This window comes from Drosophila takahashii, chromosome 3L, assembly GCF_030179915.1.
Source record: "Drosophila takahashii strain IR98-3 E-12201 chromosome 3L, DtakHiC1v2, whole genome shotgun sequence".
NCBI classification, from domain to species: Eukaryota; Metazoa; Arthropoda; class Insecta; order Diptera; family Drosophilidae; genus Drosophila; species Drosophila takahashii.
The window spans coordinates 26324292-26344357 of record NC_091680.1 but is presented as its reverse complement, the minus strand read 5'-3'; the positions used below and the strand labels follow the sequence as shown (position 1 = coordinate 26344357).

Sequence of the window (20066 nt, the reverse complement as noted above, 5' to 3'; positions counted from 1 at the left end):
AAACAAATGTACAAATGATAATAAATGAGCTTCATGGCTCGCCTTGACCTTAAGAGCTTATAAACGTGAATAAATTTACAAATAACAAAAAAGTGGTATTGTTCACTTGGCTGTGTAGAGCACGAAACTTATATTTAACAAAACAAACAAAAAATGCTCAAATCAATTTGCTGTCCAGAGCCTGATTGAGAATTTTATACCTGAGTTATGTGTAAACAAACTTAATTATATTTTTTGCTTTTTTGATTCAGTATAAAACCGGAATCGAAAAATAGAAAGAAATGTAAATTGGTTGGATATTTTTAAACAAAAGCTATGTTCTCATTTTTGATTTCGCTTAGATCCTACAGTAACTGATCAATATAATGATAAGCTAAAGCTGTTTGCGGTCCCTTCTTAGAAAGCAATCTAAATTCGGTAAAATAGACGGAAATTAATGGCTTTGGCTGAAGAACTGTGCAATTGTCTTGTTTCCACTTGAGGAACCGGCAATAGTTGCGTTTAGTTGCTTCTTGTTTTTTTGCTGGGCAGGGGATGTCTTTTCCTTGCCAAGGGCCGCGGTTCGAGTGCGCATATCCTGTTGGTTAAGTTCGCGCTGCAGATTCCTGGCCACGTGGTAGTCCAGGTGCTCCGGCATGTCCACGTTCTTGATAAAGGCCTTACACTCGGTGCACTGCTGCATCTGAGCATCACTGGATGGTGGCTGCTCAGCCGCCTTGACGCTGAAGAACTTGGCTATGGTGTTAGTCGGTCGAGCTGAGGAACTTGAAGTGCCAGAAGCACTTGTCTTTTTAATTTTCTTCGATGGCGTCGGCTTAGGAGAAACCTTCTGGCGACTCTGCATTCTCTCCTCCCGTTCGTTGCTCCTCAGCTCTCGACTTAGTTCCTGCGCGAAGTGATGATCTCTATGCGTTTGCAGAGACTTGACGTCATCGGGTATGTTCACTCCGCACTGATCGCATTTGATCATGGGCAGAAGATCGGTGCGGAGCTCGGGGACAGCAAACTCGGCGTAGCTTTCCTTGTAGTTTTTGGCAGAAGTATCAAGCTCATCAAACTTCCTCTTCGACGTTGAAGGTTGCAGTTCTTCTTCAGTCAGAGGAGGAAGTATAGTTAGATCAGGCGCTATACTTGCTTTGGTGGATATGGGAAGTTCCATCCGTGTTGTAGAATTTGATTTAGTTGGCTGCTCCTCCCGCAAGACTTTGGGTGATTTACGGATATTACCAGTTAGCTCCGTCTCCTCTTCAGTGTCTTCATCAAAATCGTTAGTGTTGCTAGTCTTCACGGCATCCTCTTTTGTATTGCTAGCCTCAATGGCGTCCAGTTCCTCCGCCAAGCCCTGGATATCTGACGAGTCCTCGCCCACTGACTCTGAGTCCTGCTGCCGCGTCTGTTTTTGTTGTTTCAGGAACTGGGAAAAGAAGCTTTCCTTGAACTCCGGCGGCGTTGAGGTGAGAGCAGTTCCCTCGGCAGCTGCCTCCGACTTTGTAGTCTCATGGAGCTTCTGCTTGTACTCCTCGACGAAACTCTTCTTTGTCGCAGCTTCAGACGGCTTTGTGTCCTCTTTCTTGGCCCCTTGCAGATAGTTTGCAAAAAAACTCTTCATCTTTGACTCCTCCGTCTGCTTCGGCTTCTTTTCCATTTGAACCTTTGGGGGTTGCACTGGCTCTTCTCCGCTGACTCTGCGTTTTTTGGCAGCCTGGTTGGCGAACATCTCCTGCAACTTATTCTGGGCACTAGAAACTGTTTCGAACTTGCCCACGCTGATGCCCAGGAACTTGATCGCATTGTTCAGAGCAGCCTCGCTGCCGGCACGCAGGAACGTCTTGGTGTTGGCCTTGATTAGGTCCAAGGCATACTTTACGATCGATTCCTGGTCGTAATCCTTGAGAGCCGTTGAGCGGGAGCTGGCCACCTCCTCGCCGTCAATGTCCTGCACGTATTGCACCACCATCTGCTTGGCCCTGCGATTGTTCTCGATGAAGTCCTTCTCTAGCCGATCGTTGATCTCCGAGGAAAGTTCGCCCAACCAGTGCTGCAGGGTTTTCAATCCCGTGATGTTGTTCCGCCCAGGAAACTTTTTGCAGCAGCCAATGCTCTTGGAGTAGAAGCGCGGAGTGACTGCCTCCAGGTCGATGCCGCGGGAGATGTTGAACAGCCAGGTACTGGAATAAAATTGGATAAATTACTACGAACAGAGCTCGGTTCTCTCACACTACGTACCCATTCTTCTCGTCAAACTTGCGCTGCAGTTCGGCCTCCGTAAACTTGACCAGCTGGCCCAGGAACTTAACGCCCATGGTCTCGCACACCACCTCGCCGAACTTGCCGCCCAGCCCCTTGATTTTGCCCACAGGCAGGGAATCAAACAGGGCAGCGGTCTCCGCCAGCGGCAGGATGGTCTGCTTGTTGGGCTTGTTCATGCCGGCTGCCAACTTGGCCAGTATCTTGTTGTGCGCTATCCCGGCCGAGCACTCGTATCCGGTCTCCTTCTTGACAGCCGCCCGCACCTCTCCGGCCACCGAGGCACCGATGAGCAGTCGAATGTCGCTTTGCCGCACGGCGGGGAGGTCGTTTTGGTCGTAGGACATCTGGAAGCGTTCGTCGTCCATGTAGGGATTGGCGAAGCGGTTCGTGATCTTGTTGACGTAGTCGCCGATGTTGGGGTAGCCCACGGCAAAGGAGTTTACGAGTTCCTGGGGCTGCAGAGCAAAGGCTCCCTACGAATAAATAAAGCGATAACGGAAACGGCTTCTATTGATGGCTAATCGCTTACGCTCTGCATCTGCTGCATTCGCAGGCTCACTGTCTCCGTGATGTCCAGGTACGCCTCGTCCACGGAAGCGCGCTCCAGGAGCTTCGTGAAGCGCTGCAGCACGTTGGCCACTTCCTTGCCGGCATCTCGGTACTTGCTGGTGTCGGCCTTCTCCCGGATGTTGGGCACCTGGCAGAGGACGATGTCCGGGCACAGGTCCTTGGCCTCGTCCCCGCGCATGTGGCGCGTCACTCCCTTGGCCCGCGCCGCATAGTTCACCGCAATGATTCCGCCTCCGCGCCACGGGTTGTACTGGACAACGGCCAGGGGGCGGTTGCGGTACTCCGGCTGCTGCTTCTCCTCCACCTGGCAGAAGAAGCAGTCCATGTCCACCAACAGGACCACGCGGTCGTACTTGCTCTGCATACTGACATGGCTGCGTGAGCTGGTCATGGTTTCATTTCGTATTATTGCGCGAAATTGCCCTGCGCGCCAGTAGTAAGACCGTGCTTGGACTTTTTGAAAATACCAAACGAGGTATGGTACTACCCAAATCTAAAAAAAATGTGTATTTCCACTATAGCCAATACATTTGATTATATCCTGTGCCCACGGCCACAGGTAAGTGACATTCAAAAACAGGCGGCCTACCCAAATTCCAATTGTTGCCAAAAGACAATAGGGGGATTCCCCAAACTGTTGAATTGCTGAATTGTTGAAAATTCAACAAAAAATTTCAGCAATTAAGGGAACGACCCAAAATAATTCCTGTTGAATTTTCAAACAGCTATTATTTGTTGAAAAATTTCACGGAACTTAAAGCATGTAAAATTTGATTTATTATTGCTAGTTACTGTCTAAAAGTGTTACCAAGGTAAAAAGAACCACAAATATGCTTTCAAAGTTTATTTTAAAATAAATAATGCGTACTGGTGATACTAAAATGTTACAGAGTTGCCACGACTTTTAAAAAAAGGTGACATTTCTGGCTTTTCAGCAATTCAACAAAATTTTCAACAGCCCCGAGGCTGATAAATTGCTGAAATTTCTGAAAGTTGGCTTTGTATGGAACAGCTGATTAACAGCTGACCAAAATTCAACAATTCAGCAATTCAACAGTTTAGGGAATCCCCCTATTATTATTTTTTTCTTTAAATAAAAAACTTATATAGTTCATTTAAAAACAAAATAAACAAAGGCTTTACTCGGCAAAATATATTTAACAAAATTGATCATCAATATTTAAGTGATCAGCATATTCACATTATAGTATTTTAGGATGGTATTATGAAAAGCTTAATCCACCGCCGCTTCCATCCTACACCACCAGTTAAATACAATACAGTAAAATTAGATCAAAAACACATTTTCCGCCTATTTCTTTAAAATTGGTAATGTTACAAAAACATCGATTGTCGCCAAAAAACATCGATGTTTCTAAAAAATTGTAGAACACCGATGCATCGATGTTTCCATCGATGTTTCCCCACCTCTAGTCTATGGTTTACATGTTTTATTTTTCACAATTAATGGATAAAACGTAAGGAACATCTCATTTTATAATAGTGAATAGTGAAACAAAGAAATTGCGCATTGGTACATTGATCGCCATGAAACCTGAGAACTTGAGCAATTTTTCGCAGAAACCTCGAGGATCAGTGGAAGACTCAACCACTGAAAACAATTCGGTAAGTTATAAGATATAGTCATTATTGAACTGTGAGCTCAAATCCAATATTTTTTCCAGCTCAGCAGCGATTCGGATATTGAAGATATCAGCTGTGCAAGCGGCGATCAAAGGAGGATCGTACAAGGACTAAGGAAGACGATTAGGAAGAACAACACAAAGATAAATGATCTGGTTGCCAAGTTGACCATTGCCGAAATTCATTTGGCAAATGAAAAGGAAAAGTCCAATTACAAAGACGATTTAATCACGCTAACCAAGGAAACCAAAGACTTGAGCGTAAAACAATTGCAAAGTAAAATTTTGGAGCTAGAAAATGAACTCGCTTTGAGCAAGTGTCCGGCTTTAATTAAAGAAAAAGAGAAGATTAATGAATATGAAAACAATCTAAGTGAGAAAGACAAGCAAATCGAAAAGCTAGAGTACGAACTCACCGAATCCAAAGCCAAAATTGTTAAATTGGAATCTACAATTCATGAAAAGGATGAAGAGCTTGTCGAATGGATCAGGAAGACACAAAAATGTGATGCCGAGCTAGAATCCAAAATTAAAAGCTATGAAGCAAACATAAGTGAAATGAACAAAAAATTGTCTAAGTTTAACATAGGTGCTGAAAGTTGCCAAAATTCGGATAAATCCTTTATATTTCTCAACGGCACTAAAATTCCATCGATTAGAATGGTATCGTTTCCTGATTTAGAGCCCTTCCCAGCGGTTTTTGAGGAAATTGCATCTGCCGGTTCCTGGATGGTCATACAACGGCGTATCGATGGAAGTGTCTCTTTTAATCCAAAACAGAACTCGTATAAAGATGGATTTGGCGATCTAGGAACCGAATTCTGGCTAGGTCTTGAAAAACTGCATAAGCTGACTATGAGCCGTAGATATGAGTTATATGTTGAACTAGTCGATTTTGACGATGCTAGAGCCTTTGCCAGATATGATCACTTTGTGGTTGGAAGAAGCGAAGAAAACTACAAGTTGATTTCTCTAGGTGACTACTCAGGAAATGCTGGCGATGCATTACGTAGCCATATTAATTGCGCATTTGCTGATGATTGGTGGTGGCGATCAAGCGAATATGAATGGTAAGAGTAACATAAGTAAATACATTTAATACATTGACTGAAAAATGTACCTACATATGTAAAATTGTACTTGCTTAGGTACCTAATTAGGTACTCCCCAAAACTGAAAATAACCTAAGTGTAAGAGTAACTGATTATTTGCTTTTTAATTATTTTTACAGTTTTTTGAACGGAACATACAATGGATTTAAAGTTAAAGTTGACTGGGATGGTGTTTGGTGGGGTCGTTGGAATATGAGAAATGGTTATTCTCTTAAATCGTGTAAAATGCTAATTAGGCCAAGGGATGAAAAATCCATCGAGGTGAATCTTGGACCAAAACACCCAGAAACGTGAAATATCATTTTTATTTATTAAAACATAAGTATAAGTAAGATAATTAAAGAAATAATCTAACGCAAACCAACCAAATCTATCTGGTGAATTGTTTAATTTGTTTCTTATTAAGTTAAAAAGAAAATGAATATACCTAGAAGATTTTGAAAGTGATTTCCATTATAATAAAATGAAAAGTTTTATATATTTTTAAGAAAGTGTATCATGCATCAATTTCGGGTTTAATCTGCATAGGCCAAGCCTTTATCTAATTTAAATCCGAAGTCGTGATTTCAAACCACGCAAGCACTGGAATTACCCGAACCTGTTAGTAACCTCTCCGATCAGCTGTTAGTTTTAGGCCAATTTTCTTGTCCGTTTGTTAAATTTAAAGTGGGGTTAAAACGTTGAAATCGTATGGGAATTCAGAGTTTTAACCCTACTTTAAATTTAACAGGCGGTCGAGAAAACGGCCCTTAGAGTTTTAAAAACATTAATATTAAGGTAGAACTTTATTAAAAGTTGTAAATTTATTGACAATAATCAAATTAAATGAATTTTATAATTCCGAAATCTTCTCAGTGATTGATTTATAAAATTTGTTATTTGATATTTATCAACAAAAAAACAGCAGAAACAATTGTTGAAAAGCCAGAGTTGTCACCTTTTTTTTTAAAGTCGTGGCAACTCTGTAACATTTTAGTATCACCAGTACGCATTATTTATTTTAAAATAAACTTAGAAAGCATATTTGTGGTTCTTTTTACCTTAATAACACTTTTAGACAGTAACTGGCAATAATAAATCAAATTTTACATGCTTTAAGTTCCGCGAAACTTTTCAACAAATAACAGCTGTTTGAAAATTCAACAGGAACCATTTTGGGTCGTTCCCTTAATTGCTGAAATTTTTTGTTGAATTTTCAACAATTCAGCAATTTCACAGTTTAGGGAATCCCCCTACTATTTTGTAATTTATCACACAGAAACAATTTAAAACATTAACTAACAATAAAGATGCCATTTATAATTAACAAATTAACCGGTCCATAATAGGAAGGTGGCCATTATTGCTGAAATTGTCTATTGAATTTTCAATAAAGCAATACCCAAACTCGTTTAAATAACTTGTAGTCTGGTGTAGTTTATTTCAACCGAAAAATACTACTTTATGCTTCATCTTTTCTGCAGTATATTTTTTCGTAATACACACTTGGCCACACTTTATTGAATATTTTTGATTATTGTTGTTTTTCACTCGGAAAAACTATAAACAAACGAGAAAATATAAAAATGTGCGGTCCGGCGTTATGTTATATTTATACGGTATAAAAGCCGCTAGTTGAAAATAAAAAAAATTGCCGGGACAACTGAGCAACCTAAAGTGGTAAATGATTTTCTGTTGAAAAAAAACGTAAAATCTTTGTAAGGCTTTTTCCTGAGTAAATTATTTAAACTGAAATACGTAATGGTCAAGAAGTGTCAATTATTACCCATATTCGGTAGTGTCCCAATCAAAGAAACTGTAAAGCTATTGATTTTTCTCTGAATGCCGCTGCCAAAATGCAATTTACATACATACACACGTCCCGGGGAAACCCCCTTCCCCACCCTTTATATTTCCCTATCCTTGCTTTTCCGCTTCCCAAGTTTATTTGGGTTAATGCACGGATTATGATCGCCGTATTTATTGATTTGACCAAGCGACCAAAAATAAATTCGCCCCGTCGAAACGGGCTCTATTTCCGGCACCCTCTCTTCCGATTTCCTCCTCTTTGCCGGCTGTTTTGATTGATGCGGCGAGTGTATGTCCAGTGTATGTCCAACGGCTTAATTAGGCTAACTCACGTATAGCCAGTCGGAATGGGAGGCGGAATCGCGGGCCGAACCCTCTTCAAGTGGGTCTTTAATCGGCCCGAGGATGGCGGGAGGAAGGGGGCGGTGTAGGTCAGGAAGGGCGTGTTTTTGTATACTGTTGTGACCTAATTTCATGTCTGTTTACTTTATGGCCAAAGCGTAGGACACCGCAGGAATTCCAGCGGAAGTGAAGGTGCAGCACTGACCTATTGTGATATACAATTGTTTGTCATGTAGGTGGATTTTAGGTAGAACTCGGGGGTGCCACAGAAATCTCTGGCGGTGTGAAACCATTCAAGAAGGTGTTTTAAACAGTGCTACTAAATATTTTAAGCCAGAAAGTAATAAGATTACTTTTTACTTTACTTTTAATTTGTATTAAAAGATAAATTCTTACTTTACACTAACATGATATTGTTTTGGTTGATAATTGCGATCATCAGTGGCTTGAATGGCAGTAATATAAAGCTTCACAGCTATGACGCTAATCAAAATTAATTGCTTCACTCTGTGAACGACCTATCCCTATCTCTAGCCCTTCTGCGTTAGCCCTCGTCCGCTCGTCCACTCGCCCGTTCCCCGACCTCAGCATAAGCCCACAATTATGCTAATGGTTCACATGCCCAAACAAGAACCACTTGACTGAGCCCCCGCCAAGCGGTTCGCCATCCCACTCCCGTTCGGACTTCTCCCCCCTTCTCGGTCTCACTCTGTGCCAGAGAATTCTCAGCTCTAGCGATTCATTCACGGTGAGGCCATCAGTCTGTGTGCGTCCGGCGATGAAGTCACTCCACTCAACCGAGGGCGTAGTTTGCAGTTCTAGAGTACCGAAGTGAAAGAATCCCCTGATCTTTTCCCCAGTAAGCCACCATGGTGAAGATCCTGCAGGCCTACAACTTTGCCAGGCAACAGACCTACGCCCTGAACGGCGACATCCTGGCGGCCAGTCTCGTGGGAAACAACCGGATAGCCATCAGCAGTGCGGAGCAGTTCATCGAGATCTACGACATAGCGGGCAAGCCAGCCCAGTCGGAGGACGCACCGGATGAGGTCCAATCCAACGAGGTGGCCGGAGAAGCTTCCACCGCCGGGGGCGATGAGAAGACGCCCAGCAGGAGCACGCTGGCCACGGTGGGCGAGGTGGTCCAACTGATATACTGCGAAGCTGGTGAGTTAAAAGTAATATCCACCGACTAAGCAACTAAAAATGAATCTCCCTTAGGCAAATACCTGCTCACGCTGGAGAAGGAGCAGGCTGGCAGTCCGGTGCACTCCTCCTCCACCATCAGCTGCACCTCGAGCAGCAACAGCAACACGGTCTGCTCCGAGGACGACACCAAAATGTTCGTACGCATTTACGCCAACTTCTGGAAGTTCCCGGACAGCCGGCTGAACGAGCTGCCCATCACCATCCGCATAGCCTCGATGACCACGCCCAAAACGCCGCTGGTGGAGAGCATCGATGTGATTGAGCTGCCGTTGCGCAGTCCGCCGGAGCTGGTGCAGTGCTGCCAGACGTCGGGCAACATCATCGTGAGCAGCCGCGACAGGATCTACCTGTACGAATACACGCAGTGCGTGCACGAGAACACCCAGCCCCGGTTCGCCTTCATTGACTTCCTGCCCTTCAAGTTCTTCGTGCAGCTCAATTTCGTCCCCGTGCGTCTGTGCCTGGCGGAGAACGTGATCGCCTGCCTGAGTCACCGCTACTGCGTGGCCTTCAAGGTGGTGGATGCACTCGCGAGCCGAGCAAGCGGAGGGCAGGATGTGAGTTGTCTGGACAACGACTACGGTGCCGTGGACGAGCCGCTCTCGGAATCCCTGAGCCTGGGCAGCAAGGCCAGTGCCAGTGGCGTTGGCGGGGGCGTGGTCAGCTCCAGCCACAGCCAGCAGAGCTGCGAGAGCGACTCCCTGCAGTCGACGAGCAGTGGAAAACCGCAGGTGGTCATGAACGGCGCCTTGCCGGGGCGGTCACCGTTGGACTTCAACGTGGCCAAGCTGGTAAACAATGCCTATGGCCGGGAATTCGAGCCAGAGCTGCGCTCCCAGTGGGACGAGAGTGACTTCGGAGCGGGAAAAGGCCAGGAGGATAGTCAGGATATCACGATAGGCCCTCAGCGAGCCCCGGACATTAAGATCAAGCTGGTCAACGAGGCCAAGGCCATGAACGTGCGGGGCATCGCGGGGGGCAGCCATCTGGATGATGCATCGGTGCAGTATGATGTGCGAAAGCTGCTGCAGATCTGCATGAAGACCTCGGAGAACCAGCCGCGTGTTTTGGACATTTTTCGCTGCATGGACCTAAAGGCCATCTATCAACGGAGCAGCCAGGGAGCGGACCAGGAGGACGACGAGTACGACATGGGCAACCAACAGGTGCCCAGTGCGGTGACCACCTTCAAGCACGTCAACCGCCGGACGCTCAAGTCGTCGCAGCATCAGAGGTGCATGGGGCACGCTCTCCTGGTGGCCAGCAGTGTGGACGGCTTCCTGTACCAGTTCTCCGCCCAAGGAAAATGGTACAGCGAAAACGAGAAGCCAGTGGCCAGTTACAGCTTCACGGCTCCCATCATTCAGGTCCACATAAATGACTACGTGGTCTATGCGGTGACCTCTGAGTCTGTGGAGACGCACACCTCGCGCATTGGCCACAAGCTCTTTCACAATCGCTTCGAGTATCCCTCGATTGGCGGCCTTTTTCCGGAAGAATCCTCCCCTGATGTGAGTTCGCCCATCGCCGTCGTAGGTCTGGCCGCCTTCATGCACGTTCAGTTTGTGTGTGTGAACCGGGAGCAGCTGGTGCTCATCACGAATGCAGCTCTGGAGCAGCACAAGCGGCGGAGCATGGGCGAGGTGCCCGGTGGCCAAGTGGTGGCTGTCAAAAGAAACATCGCCGCCCGCCTGTTGGCCGAGGCGAAGGCCAAGCACAGCAGTCTGCTGAGGAGCAGCAGTGCAGCCCAATCGTCGACGGTGGCCAACGAGTGGACGCTGTACAACCTGGAGGTGCCGCGGGTGGAGTGCATCATCGAGGATCTTGAGGGCATTGCGGACTCATACCGCAGTGCGAGTAGCTGCAACTTCTACGATCTCATGGAGGAGGCGCATGTCATGCTGCGACTGAGTCTCACGCTGCAGGGCGAACGCTTGGGTGCGGAGCGGGAGCTAATGCTTCGGAAAATGTTTGTGGCCAACTGCAGAAAACTGGCGGATTTCTCAATACGGTAAGGAAAGAAATCATGAATCATTCAATTTTTGTTTTATCATAGTATGCCATGAAATTTCTGATTTGTTTAATTCAATTCTATGTGAAATAATTGATTTTTCTAATTATTAATTAATTAATTTTTCTAGTTCATTTCGAATTGAATGAATAAATTAATATTTTTTATGAATTTTTTGGATTTTTCAAGTTTTTTTTGTGTCTTTTTTGAGATCAAAAAGTGGAAAATTTTTAACAAATCAACGTTAACTGCATAAAAATAAATAAATAAAATTTAGGCAGATTTAATCACAAAACAAGAGGGAACGTTATAGTCGGATGCCCCGACTATCAGATACCCGTTACTCAGGTAAAGGGAGTGCGAGGGAGATGGAGATAGAGATAGAAAACGTTGATCACGCATAACTTTTTAACGAATGGTCCGATTTGAAAAATTTCTTCTACATTTCGATAGGTATTGATAAACACAATAAAACTGCATTTTTACTTTTCCAAAATATTAAAATTTTAAAATCGTATATAAGCGATTGTGGGCGTTAGAGGGGGCGTGGCACCATTTTGAAACAAACTTGCGCTGCGTATGAACTCCTAAAATCTGCATGCAAAATGCCAATCTTCTAGCTTTTATAGTTTCTGAGATCTCAGCGTTCATACAGACAGACAGACGGACAGACGGACAGACGGACAGACAGACGGACAGACGGACATGGCTAGATCGACTCGGCTAGTGATCCTGATCAAGAATATATATACTTTATGGGGTCGGAAACGCTTCCTTCTCCCTGTTACATACTTTTGCACGAATACAATATACCCTTTTACTCTACGAGTAACGGGTATAATTATGTCCCTTGCTTCTTCAAAAGAAATTGTGGTTTGAATTATTTCGGAATTCATGCCATTCATTCATTCAATTTTATTAAACTCAAAATTCAAATTCATTGAATTCTATTAAAGTCAAAATTCTAATTAATTCATTCATTCATATAAAACAAAAAATTCAAAATAGTTCATTGAATCCATCCATGCAGGGCTCTAATTTGTACCGTATATAATATTATAATATTGTGGCCAAAATATGAAAATATATATTGTTGAAAAACATCGGCTGGTGATGGTGAGCAAGATATTAGCCAGAAATGCTAGCTTACTACAAAGATCTACATTTTCGTTTAAGATTTGTATTTAATCTCTCTAATCTCTTTTTCAGGTCGAACAAGCAGGAAGTCTATCTTCAGGCTACAGGATTCTACAGAATGTGCCAGCTTCATCTGGTAGACATTTTTAACAACTACATAGATAACTTTATGGACAGCGATGAGACCGTGGAGAGCAGTGAACTTGCGGGACTGATATACGCGGTTAAGCTGTTCCTGCTCGGTCTGGGGACAGATCGCTTGAAGTCGGCATTCCTGAACCAGACTGTTCGTCCGTACTTTACGCCAGCCCGGGTCATCCAACAGGGCTACAAACAGGTGCCACTATCGCTCGAGTTCCTCAACATGTTCATTAAACATGCACCTGTGGAGATTCCGCAGATAATGCTGATCTCACCGGTTGTGGCCGATTCCATGAGTGGGGAGCTGATTAACTATCTAAAGTATTTGAACAAGCTGTAAGTTAATGAAGCATATCGGTACAGATATTCTTAGTAATCTGTTTTGGTTTATCCTATAGTTCCCCCGATGAAAATCTGCTGCTGGCTGTAACCGCCTGCCGAATGTCCAACTATTTGCTGGCCCAGGAGATAATTTCCAAGTCTACTAGGCGCAACCTCGCCACTGCCTTGATACGGCACAAGAATGTTCTGTTCGATGACAGTACTGTGATCTATCAGCGACGCCATCAGCAGCAGGCGGAGTGCCAGGCATCAAGCTCGCGAGCCAAGAAATCCCGACGAATCGGTGGAAAGAGTAAGCCCGCAGCGGTCAGTACACCAACCCCGAGCGCCATCGTGTCCTTCTCCGACTTTTGCGAGACGATTCTGCTGGCCAACGAGCAGCCAGCTTTGATCGAAGCGATCAGCGATGCCTTCATCCATGCGCTCTGCATCGAGCATAGTTTGACGCTGGACGTCATTCTGCAGTTGTTCCTCAACTACATCGCCTCGCACATTGGGCAGAAGGGATACCAGACCTCGCAGAAGGTGTTTGTGAACATTCTGCAGGTGTACTTCTACGACATCTACGACGTTAGCTCGTCCCTGCAGCCCCACGAGATTCGCTCGCAAACGCCGCCACAGCTGGACGACGACTACGACGAGGAGTGCAGCAGTTCGCGGGCTCCCTCGCTGCACAGCGAGGCGGATGCCCAGTCATTGTCCAGCTCCTGCGCCAGTTCAGCACACGAGGAGCGCTCGGCGAGCCTCTCGATCAGCGGCAGACAGCAGCGAATCGTCTACGACCAGCTGCAGGAGCAACAGTCTTCGCCCTTTCAGAAGCGAAATTCAAATGCCTCGCTCTCACAGCCCCAGGCGGATGACGATTTGGCTGCTACTAATCTCAAGGGTCTCAAGATCCTGTTTCGTATGTACATGGGCCGGCTGAAGGCCCTCAGTGATCTCATTACGGACCTGCAGTCAGCGGACGTGGAGCAACAGGCGAGCCGCGAAGAGTTCATGAACCTGCGTATGGAGTGCATTTCCTACATGGTGGGAATGGCGCCGAATTACTGCCCCAAGCCGGTCGTAAAGAATCCCAATGATCCGCTGGCAGGGAAGCTGATTTATGTACCCTTCATTCCCGACTACAAGCTGCCCGATGAAGAGGAGTATGATCGCCACATCAAAAGCTACATTCGACCGATTCCCTGCCTGCTGGACCGACCTCAGTATCTAAATCGCCTTCCGCCCTTTGAGCGCAGCGACTTCAGCTATCCGAACAAGGACGACGGCGAGTTCGAGGTGCGCTTCCTCAGCTGGCATAATGAGTTGTTGACTCTCACCTTGAAGATTCAGAGTCTGTTAGCATCCACAAAGGTGGATCGCGAGGTTATCTCCGAGTTTCTAGGCTTCATACAGAAGGCACCGCATTTAATGGGCATCGACAGTTTCCTGGTGATCGTGTTGCCCAAGAACTTGGCCATAAACTACATGCTTAGTTTCTGTCCCGCATTTTTGTGGCAGTATGGAAAGGTGAGTGGTAGTGCCAAATTAATCTGACATATTGCATTGGTGTAATTATAGAAATATTATAAATAACTTGTTGTTTTCTTGCAGTCCTGCGGTTTCACGCCCAAGCACTGGGAGAGCCTATTGCGTAAGATTCTCAGCAAGCAGGAAACGCTGCCCAACTGGAAGGAACATATTTCTGGTTTGTGAGAAAAACTACATTAAAATGCTTTGAATAATTATTTTCAAAAATAATGCAGAGATACTAAACAACCTGGTGGCCGAACTGAGCTTTGAAGAGCTGCTGCAGTGCTTTCCCAGCGAGGTGATTCAAAACCGGAACACTGCGCAGTACTTCGCCAAGGAATTTGCAGAGACATGTGTCCTTTATGAGCACGATGAGCTCGTGTTTAAAACTCCAAACCGAAAAGAGGGACACAGGGATCACATGCCTATGGACAACATAGACGAAGACAACGTGTTCGAGCTAACGCTTCGCAAGGCGGTGGCCAAACAGCGGAGCATTGCCCTGAGGTCCATGATTGAGTCCACGGGAACCCAGCTGTTCGACGCTACCAGCAATCCCATGTACAACCTGTAGTCGCTATACAATCCACGTTAAACTAGTTAAAAACGAAATTATCATATTGAAAATCGATAAGATTGATTGATATTAACGTAGCAAAGTAGTGAGCACGAAATACTTTGCTTCTACTCCATAAATTGGTCGACATGTATGTAGCTTTAGGATACACCCATAACGAGGCATTATTTATTGACATTTCTGTTTGACACAAAGCGCAACATTCGGAAACTGAAGCCTGAAATGATTTATGGAGCTAAGCTGACGGGGAAGAACTCCTGAGCTGAAGGTTGTAAAAATAACTAGCTCGTCCCGCATTTATGCGGTAGTTGCCATATTAAAGAAGATTTATGTTCGGTAGCAAATGGGGAAACCTCCTCTCTACCTGTATTTGTATTCGTACGCAATGTTAATCCAAGTTTCCTTTGAATTAAGCTTTAGAAACCTTAAAGTATTTGTACTCTATTTACATATATATATTAGTTCCCTAGTCCCCCTATTTACCCACTCACCCAAGCACACTCTCCTACGACAAAAACAACAAGATCAAGTGATATTTTTAATTCTTTCATTGAATCTGAACAATAAAAGCATAATTACATTACAATGGCCACGCTGAGTTCGTGATATGCTGAAAGTTTATTCACCTGCCAGCTTGAGGAGAAGACTGCACTTGAGCCGTTCATCGCCGTTACTTAATCCGGCAATTAAATCCGGGCTTCAGTGGGCGTGCTTGGGTAATTGAACGTGTGAAAAAGCGTCGGGGGAACTGCCCGGGGACGGATCTCTCCGCCGTGAATAACTCAGCCAATTAAGGGCATTAGGCGTCGGGTGTGCGGCTTTCCAAGCCGTACTCAGTCACTTGGCGTCGCTCGGCGATATCGGCAGCAGCATGTTCAAACTGCAGCCCACACTGGAGGCGGTTCAGGAGAAGTCCGAAACCGGACCGGGCGCTGCAAACCCACCCAAGGCGACCGAGGAGAGCCAGCTGGACGCTATCATCGTTGAGATCGGGCAGTTCGGTCGTTTTCAGATCTTCAACTACATTTTGCTCTGCTTGCCAATCATCTGCAACGCCTTCTACTCCATTTCCTTCGTATTCACAGCCGGTGATGTGCTCCACAGGTGGGGTCGCCTGGTCATTGCTATTGCCATCCTAAGCCGAACCTTTTTCACAGGTGCAACATCACTCAGTGCGATGGCTTGGACACCAGCTATGACGAAGCCTTCCTCAACTTTACCACCCCACAACGCCACGGGAACTGGGATCAGTGCCAGCACTTTTCCGTAAGATCGGATTTGGTGGGTGATTCGTCGTGCAACGCCGGCAGTTTCGATGTGGATCAGCGCGTCAACTGTGATGCGGGCTTTAAGTTGAGAAATGAGGATAAAACAATTGCTAGCGAGGTAAGGTCCGGTGGATTTCGAAATGATAATGATATGCATTTTTGGAGCACTATCCCAACAGTTCGGCATCTTCTGTGCCGACAAATGGAAGCTATCGATGGTGGGCACAGTAAACAATATCGGGCAGTTTGTGGGCATTCCACTGGGTGGTTATCTAGCCGATCGGTATGTTAAATGCATGGAACGTTTTTTATATATTTTATTATTAACTAATAACAGAAGGGATAGATTTAATTTAAATCGAATAATCCGTCCATGTACCATAATGTGAAGTGTTCTCATCAAAATTAAAAAGACTTCTGACAAGCGGTTTTGGTGACTCAGATACTTGATTTTTGGAATTTGAAGACTTCTTTATTATTCCTGTAAATTTTGCACTTGAATTTTAAAAATATATTACATTGTTAAAGTCGTTGTCATTCCTTAAGCCAAATTTTTTGTTTAAGTATTATATAACCCACAAAAATAAATTTGAAATTCATAACAAGTTTGAAATTCAACCAAACTGGTATTCAATGTGAAGTGCAAAATTAAATAAAACGCGATTGGCTATTACACAAGTGACCGTGCAGATATGTCATTACATTTTTGGCGATTTGAATACCTGTTATCTGCAAAAAAAAAATTATGAGTAAATTGTACAAACCAAAAACGTATCTCTTATGTCTTTTCAACGATACGCAGATTTATGAGTTCACTTAACTGGTTATGATAGGAAAATATAGGAACATAGGGTTTATAAATTAGGCCTAGTACTCACTTCAATCAAAAAGCCAACGAAACGAAAATTTCCATACAAAAATGACAGGCGGATAATTTCGTGTTCAAAATTTTGTATGGAGATTTTCATTTCGTAGGATTTTCGATTGAAGTGAGTACTAGGCCTTAGGGGAATATATATTTTATACATTTCGATTTGATTTGCATTTCTATAGATATGGGCGAAAATTCATATTGGTCGTCGCAGGAATCCTCAGTTCCTTTGCAGGACTGGCTCGCTCCCACGCGCCGGAGTACTACAGCTTCCTGAGCCTGGAGTTCCTGGACATGGCGGTGGGCAGCACGCTTTTCCCCACTGCCTTTCTGCTGGCCGTGGAACTAGTGGGTCCAAAGCACCGCGTGGTCGCCGCCACTGTGATCAGTTTAACCTATGGTCTCGCGGAGGCCTTCATGGGATACCTGGCCAACTATCTGCGCGACTGGCGCGTCTTCCTACGGGTGCTTTATGCACCTGCTCTGTTGCACCTGATCTTTATCTGCCTGCTCCCCGAGAGCGTGCGATGGCTGCTCAGCCAGTCGAAGGAGCTGGACGCCAAGTCCACGCTGCGGAGGGTGGCGCAGGTGAACCGAAAGGAGCTGTCGGAGCAAAAGCTCAATGATCTGATACGCTCGAACCGCCAACTGGTGGCCCAGTCCTCCGCCTCCGGTGGCCACTACAGCATCCGCCAGATCTTCCAGGCCCTGGGCTGTCGCACCGCCCTGTGCTGCTTCGCGTGGTTCACGCACACCCTGATCGCACTGGGCCTGAGCCTGAACTCCACCCAACTAAGTGGCAGCAAATTCGAGAACTTCAGCATGACGGGGTTCATGCAGCTGCCTGGTATTCTGATGGCCACCACACTGATGAACTGGATTGGAAGACGTTGGGCGCTCAGCTCCTGCCAATTCACTTGTGCAGCCCTGCTCCTGGCAGTGGCTGCTACGGACGAAGGTCAGTACGGTCTTTAAATGGAGTACAAAGTTAATTGTTACCAAACTCAACTCCAAATAGTGTACCCTCTGGCCTCTTCGATTCTTTATTTCCTGGCAAAAATGACGTCCACGGGAAGCTTCATGATCCTGTACTTCTTCACTTCTGAGATCTTTCCCACGAACTGCAGGAACAGCATGCTCTCGTTTTGTTCCAGTGTGGGTCGCTTTGGCTCTATGCTGGCCCCCCAAACCACTCTTCTGGTGAGTTACCTTTTGATAGACATCCAATCTGTTGCACTGAACCCTTTCTTCTAGATCGTTCACTACCAGTATGCTCCCCACTTACTTTTTGCCCTATTCGGATTTACTTGTTCGGGGATGTCCTTGTTTTTCCCGGAGACAACCAACAAGGTACTGCCCACCACGCTGGCCGAAGCACGTGCCCTGGACAAGAGTATACCTAGGGGAAAAGTTTCGAAAAGTGCTGCCTAATCGTAAACGAGCCATTATCGCGTCTACAGTATCGGTGATCGGAGACATCGGAGCGTGTGATTTTTGATGACCAACAAAGTTGCAAGTCAAATTTGAGCAATAAACATTCTGGAAATTCAAGAAGTCATCGAACACTTTAACTGGGCGCATAGTTGGGTCGATGACATCAGATGAGTGTGTATAGTACAATCATATATTAAGTAAAAGTTTCAATAAAACTTAAGACTTTTAAAATGTTATTAATTTATTCTTAGCACAGCTTATCTTTTGAATTGGGCGGTTGAGTTGTAAGTATCAAAAGCAGTTAGATTCGTCAACCTTAAATAAATGATCGGATTTAATACACTTTTATATATCTCTTTTCCTATAATTTTAATTTTTTTAATTTTAATTAAATTAAATTAAAGGCTAGTTAACCACTTTCTCGTCTGAAAATAATAATTAATTGGCTCGCAATTGTAATTGATTTACTATCAAGTCAGTCATGAATATTAGCGTAGCTTAGCATAGTTCACCATAAAAACCTAATACCTTACCAGTCGTCAAACATCAGAGAGCTGCAACGAGTATGATCGAGTATCATCGCGCCCGAATTTCATTTAATCCGGCAAACTCACACGGTTTAAGAATAATCACGATCGGGTCATAATTCGGCTTACGGGTTTATTCAACTACTCGAATTGGGAATTTAATTACATGCTCAACGCACTAAGACATTCTATATTTAAACAATATGTTTTGGAGAAAGTACTAATGTTTTATAAGAAAATTAGAGTATGGATATGAGTCAAAAAAGGAATTTGTTTTTTTCTGTTTTGTCTGATAACTTATGGAAACAATCCATAAGAAGTATAGGAAGATTTAAAAAAAATACATAATGGTTTGTTTTAAAAGTTTTTGTATTCTTCTTAAGTAGGTTAAATAGTAAAAAACACTGTAAATGTATTGTATTCGTGCAAAAGTATGTAACAGGGTGTTGAAACATGAACACGTTTTATAGATATATTTGTGTAAACCGTATTTTACAATGAGGTCATAAACTGTAACCCAAATATGGGATGTCCCAAGAAGGGTCGAATATCCTAGGCACATAAGCGAAAACAGATATGCACTATAAAATCCCAAAGATAAGCAGGTATGTCTGCGTGGGTCATTAGATAAGAGTAAAATAAGATTCTCATGTTAGCTACGTAAGAGTTGAATATTAATAAAGAAATCAGTTTGAAATAGTAACTCAACAAATGAAGACGTCCTTATTTCGGGTCGCTCTATTCACAGGGAGAAGGAAGCGTGTTCGACCCTATAAAGTATATATCTTTTATATCTCCATCTTCCTCGCACTCCTGTTAGCTGAGCAACGGGTATCTGATAGTCGGGGCACCCGACTATAGCGTTCTCTCTTTTTTATACACTTGCAGAGGGCATTATATTTTGGTCAGAAGTTTGTAACGCAGTGAAGGAGACGTTTCCGACCCCATAAAGTATATATATTCTTGATCAGGATCAATAGGGGAGTCCATATAGCCATGTCCGTCTGTATGTCTGTTTCAATACCGTTTGCGATCTCAGTTTAAAAGCTAGCGACTTAAAACTTTCACAGTCATTCTAAAACATGTGTACGCAGATCAAGTTTGAAATTCGACCCGATCGGACGTCTATATCCTGTAGCTCCCATAGGAACAATATAGAGAAAACTGTATTTTATTTCCTGTTGCTATTTTATTCAAATTTTCATTCGTGAAATTTGCAAGGGTATTAAAACTTCGGCTTGCCAAAGTTAGCTTACGTCCTCGTTTTAATTTTAATTTCCTCACGCGAAGCTGCGGGCTACCGACCCGGCTGGTATGTACATTGCACAT

The 20066-nt window shown here is 44.4% G+C and overlaps 4 protein-coding genes across 5 annotated transcripts; 3 read left to right on the top strand and 1 right to left on the bottom strand.

Moving 5' to 3' along the window:
• Positions 1-205: 205 nt before the first annotated feature.
• Positions 206-3357, bottom strand: PolH (DNA polymerase eta). Its single transcript, XM_017158077.3, has 3 exons — positions 2780-3357; positions 2227-2723; positions 206-2168 (listed from the first exon to the last, which is right to left on the bottom strand). The coding sequence occupies exons 1-3, from the start codon at positions 3209-3211 to the stop codon at positions 434-436; spliced, it is 2664 nt and encodes an 887-aa protein (XP_017013566.2). The 5' UTR covers positions 3212-3357; the 3' UTR covers positions 206-433.
• An 899-nt stretch (positions 3358-4256) lies between these two features.
• Positions 4257-6022, top strand: LOC108068354 (fibrinogen-like protein 1). Its single transcript, XM_017157870.3, has 4 exons — positions 4257-4298; positions 4342-4446; positions 4506-5533; positions 5695-6022. The coding sequence occupies exons 2-4, from the start codon at positions 4369-4371 to the stop codon at positions 5867-5869; spliced, it is 1281 nt and encodes a 426-aa protein (XP_017013359.2). The 5' UTR covers positions 4257-4298; positions 4342-4368; the 3' UTR covers positions 5870-6022.
• A 1043-nt stretch (positions 6023-7065) lies between these two features.
• LOC108068446 (uncharacterized) lies at positions 7066-15223 on the top strand. The gene is made up of 7 exons (XM_017158038.3): positions 7066-7234; positions 8566-8872; positions 8927-10925; positions 12135-12539; positions 12602-14057; positions 14142-14235; positions 14294-15223. Exons 2-7 carry the CDS (start codon positions 8575-8577, stop codon positions 14632-14634), a joined length of 4593 nt encoding a protein of 1530 aa, XP_017013527.2. The 5' UTR covers positions 7066-7234; positions 8566-8574; the 3' UTR covers positions 14635-15223.
• On the top strand, positions 14689-18450 carry LOC108068454 (organic cation transporter 1-like). Of its 2 annotated transcripts, XM_017158052.3 has the most exons (6): positions 14689-15741; positions 15795-16023; positions 16085-16188; positions 16959-17734; positions 17795-17976; positions 18031-18450. In XM_017158052.3, the coding sequence occupies exons 1-6, from the start codon at positions 15509-15511 to the stop codon at positions 18205-18207; spliced, it is 1701 nt and encodes a 566-aa protein (XP_017013541.2). In that variant the 5' UTR covers positions 14689-15508; the 3' UTR covers positions 18208-18450. The 2 variants fall into 2 exon arrangements, with proteins under 2 accessions (XP_017013541.2, XP_070070539.1); XM_070214438.1 differs by lacking the exons at positions 14689-15741; positions 15795-16023; positions 16085-16188 and adding an exon at positions 16787-16894.
• Positions 18451-20066: the final 1616 nt, after the last annotated feature.

Excerpts from the sequence above, each read along its gene's own strand:
- PolH (XM_017158077.3), bottom strand. The coding sequence starts at position 3,211 with ATGACCAGCTCACGCAGCCATGTCAGTATGCAGAGCAAGTACGACCGC. Across the intron at positions 2,724-2,779 it reads GAATGCAGCAGATGCAGAGC|GGAGCCTTTGCTCTGCAGCC; the intron begins GTAAGCGATTAG and ends ATTTATTCGTAG. Across the intron at positions 2,169-2,226 it reads AAGTTTGACGAGAAGAATGG|TACCTGGCTGTTCAACATCT; the intron begins GTACGTAGTGTG and ends ATTTTATTCCAG.
- LOC108068354 (XM_017157870.3), top strand. The coding sequence starts at position 4,369 with ATGAAACCTGAGAACTTGAGCAATTTTTCGCAGAAACCTCGAGGATCA. Across the intron at positions 4,447-4,505 it reads CAACCACTGAAAACAATTCG|CTCAGCAGCGATTCGGATAT; the intron begins GTAAGTTATAAG and ends TATTTTTTCCAG. Across the intron at positions 5,534-5,694 it reads CGATCAAGCGAATATGAATG|TTTTTTGAACGGAACATACA; the intron begins GTAAGAGTAACA and ends TTATTTTTACAG.
- LOC108068446 (XM_017158038.3), top strand. The coding sequence starts at position 8,575 with ATGGTGAAGATCCTGCAGGCCTACAACTTTGCCAGGCAACAGACCTAC. Across the intron at positions 10,926-12,134 it reads CTGGCGGATTTCTCAATACG|GTCGAACAAGCAGGAAGTCT; the intron begins GTAAGGAAAGAA and ends TCTCTTTTTCAG. Across the intron at positions 12,540-12,601 it reads CTAAAGTATTTGAACAAGCT|TTCCCCCGATGAAAATCTGC; the intron begins GTAAGTTAATGA and ends TTTATCCTATAG.
- LOC108068454 (XM_017158052.3), top strand. The coding sequence starts at position 15,509 with ATGTTCAAACTGCAGCCCACACTGGAGGCGGTTCAGGAGAAGTCCGAA. Across the intron at positions 16,024-16,084 it reads ATAAAACAATTGCTAGCGAG|TTCGGCATCTTCTGTGCCGA; the intron begins GTAAGGTCCGGT and ends CTATCCCAACAG. Across the intron at positions 17,735-17,794 it reads AGTGGCTGCTACGGACGAAG|TGTACCCTCTGGCCTCTTCG; the intron begins GTCAGTACGGTC and ends AACTCCAAATAG.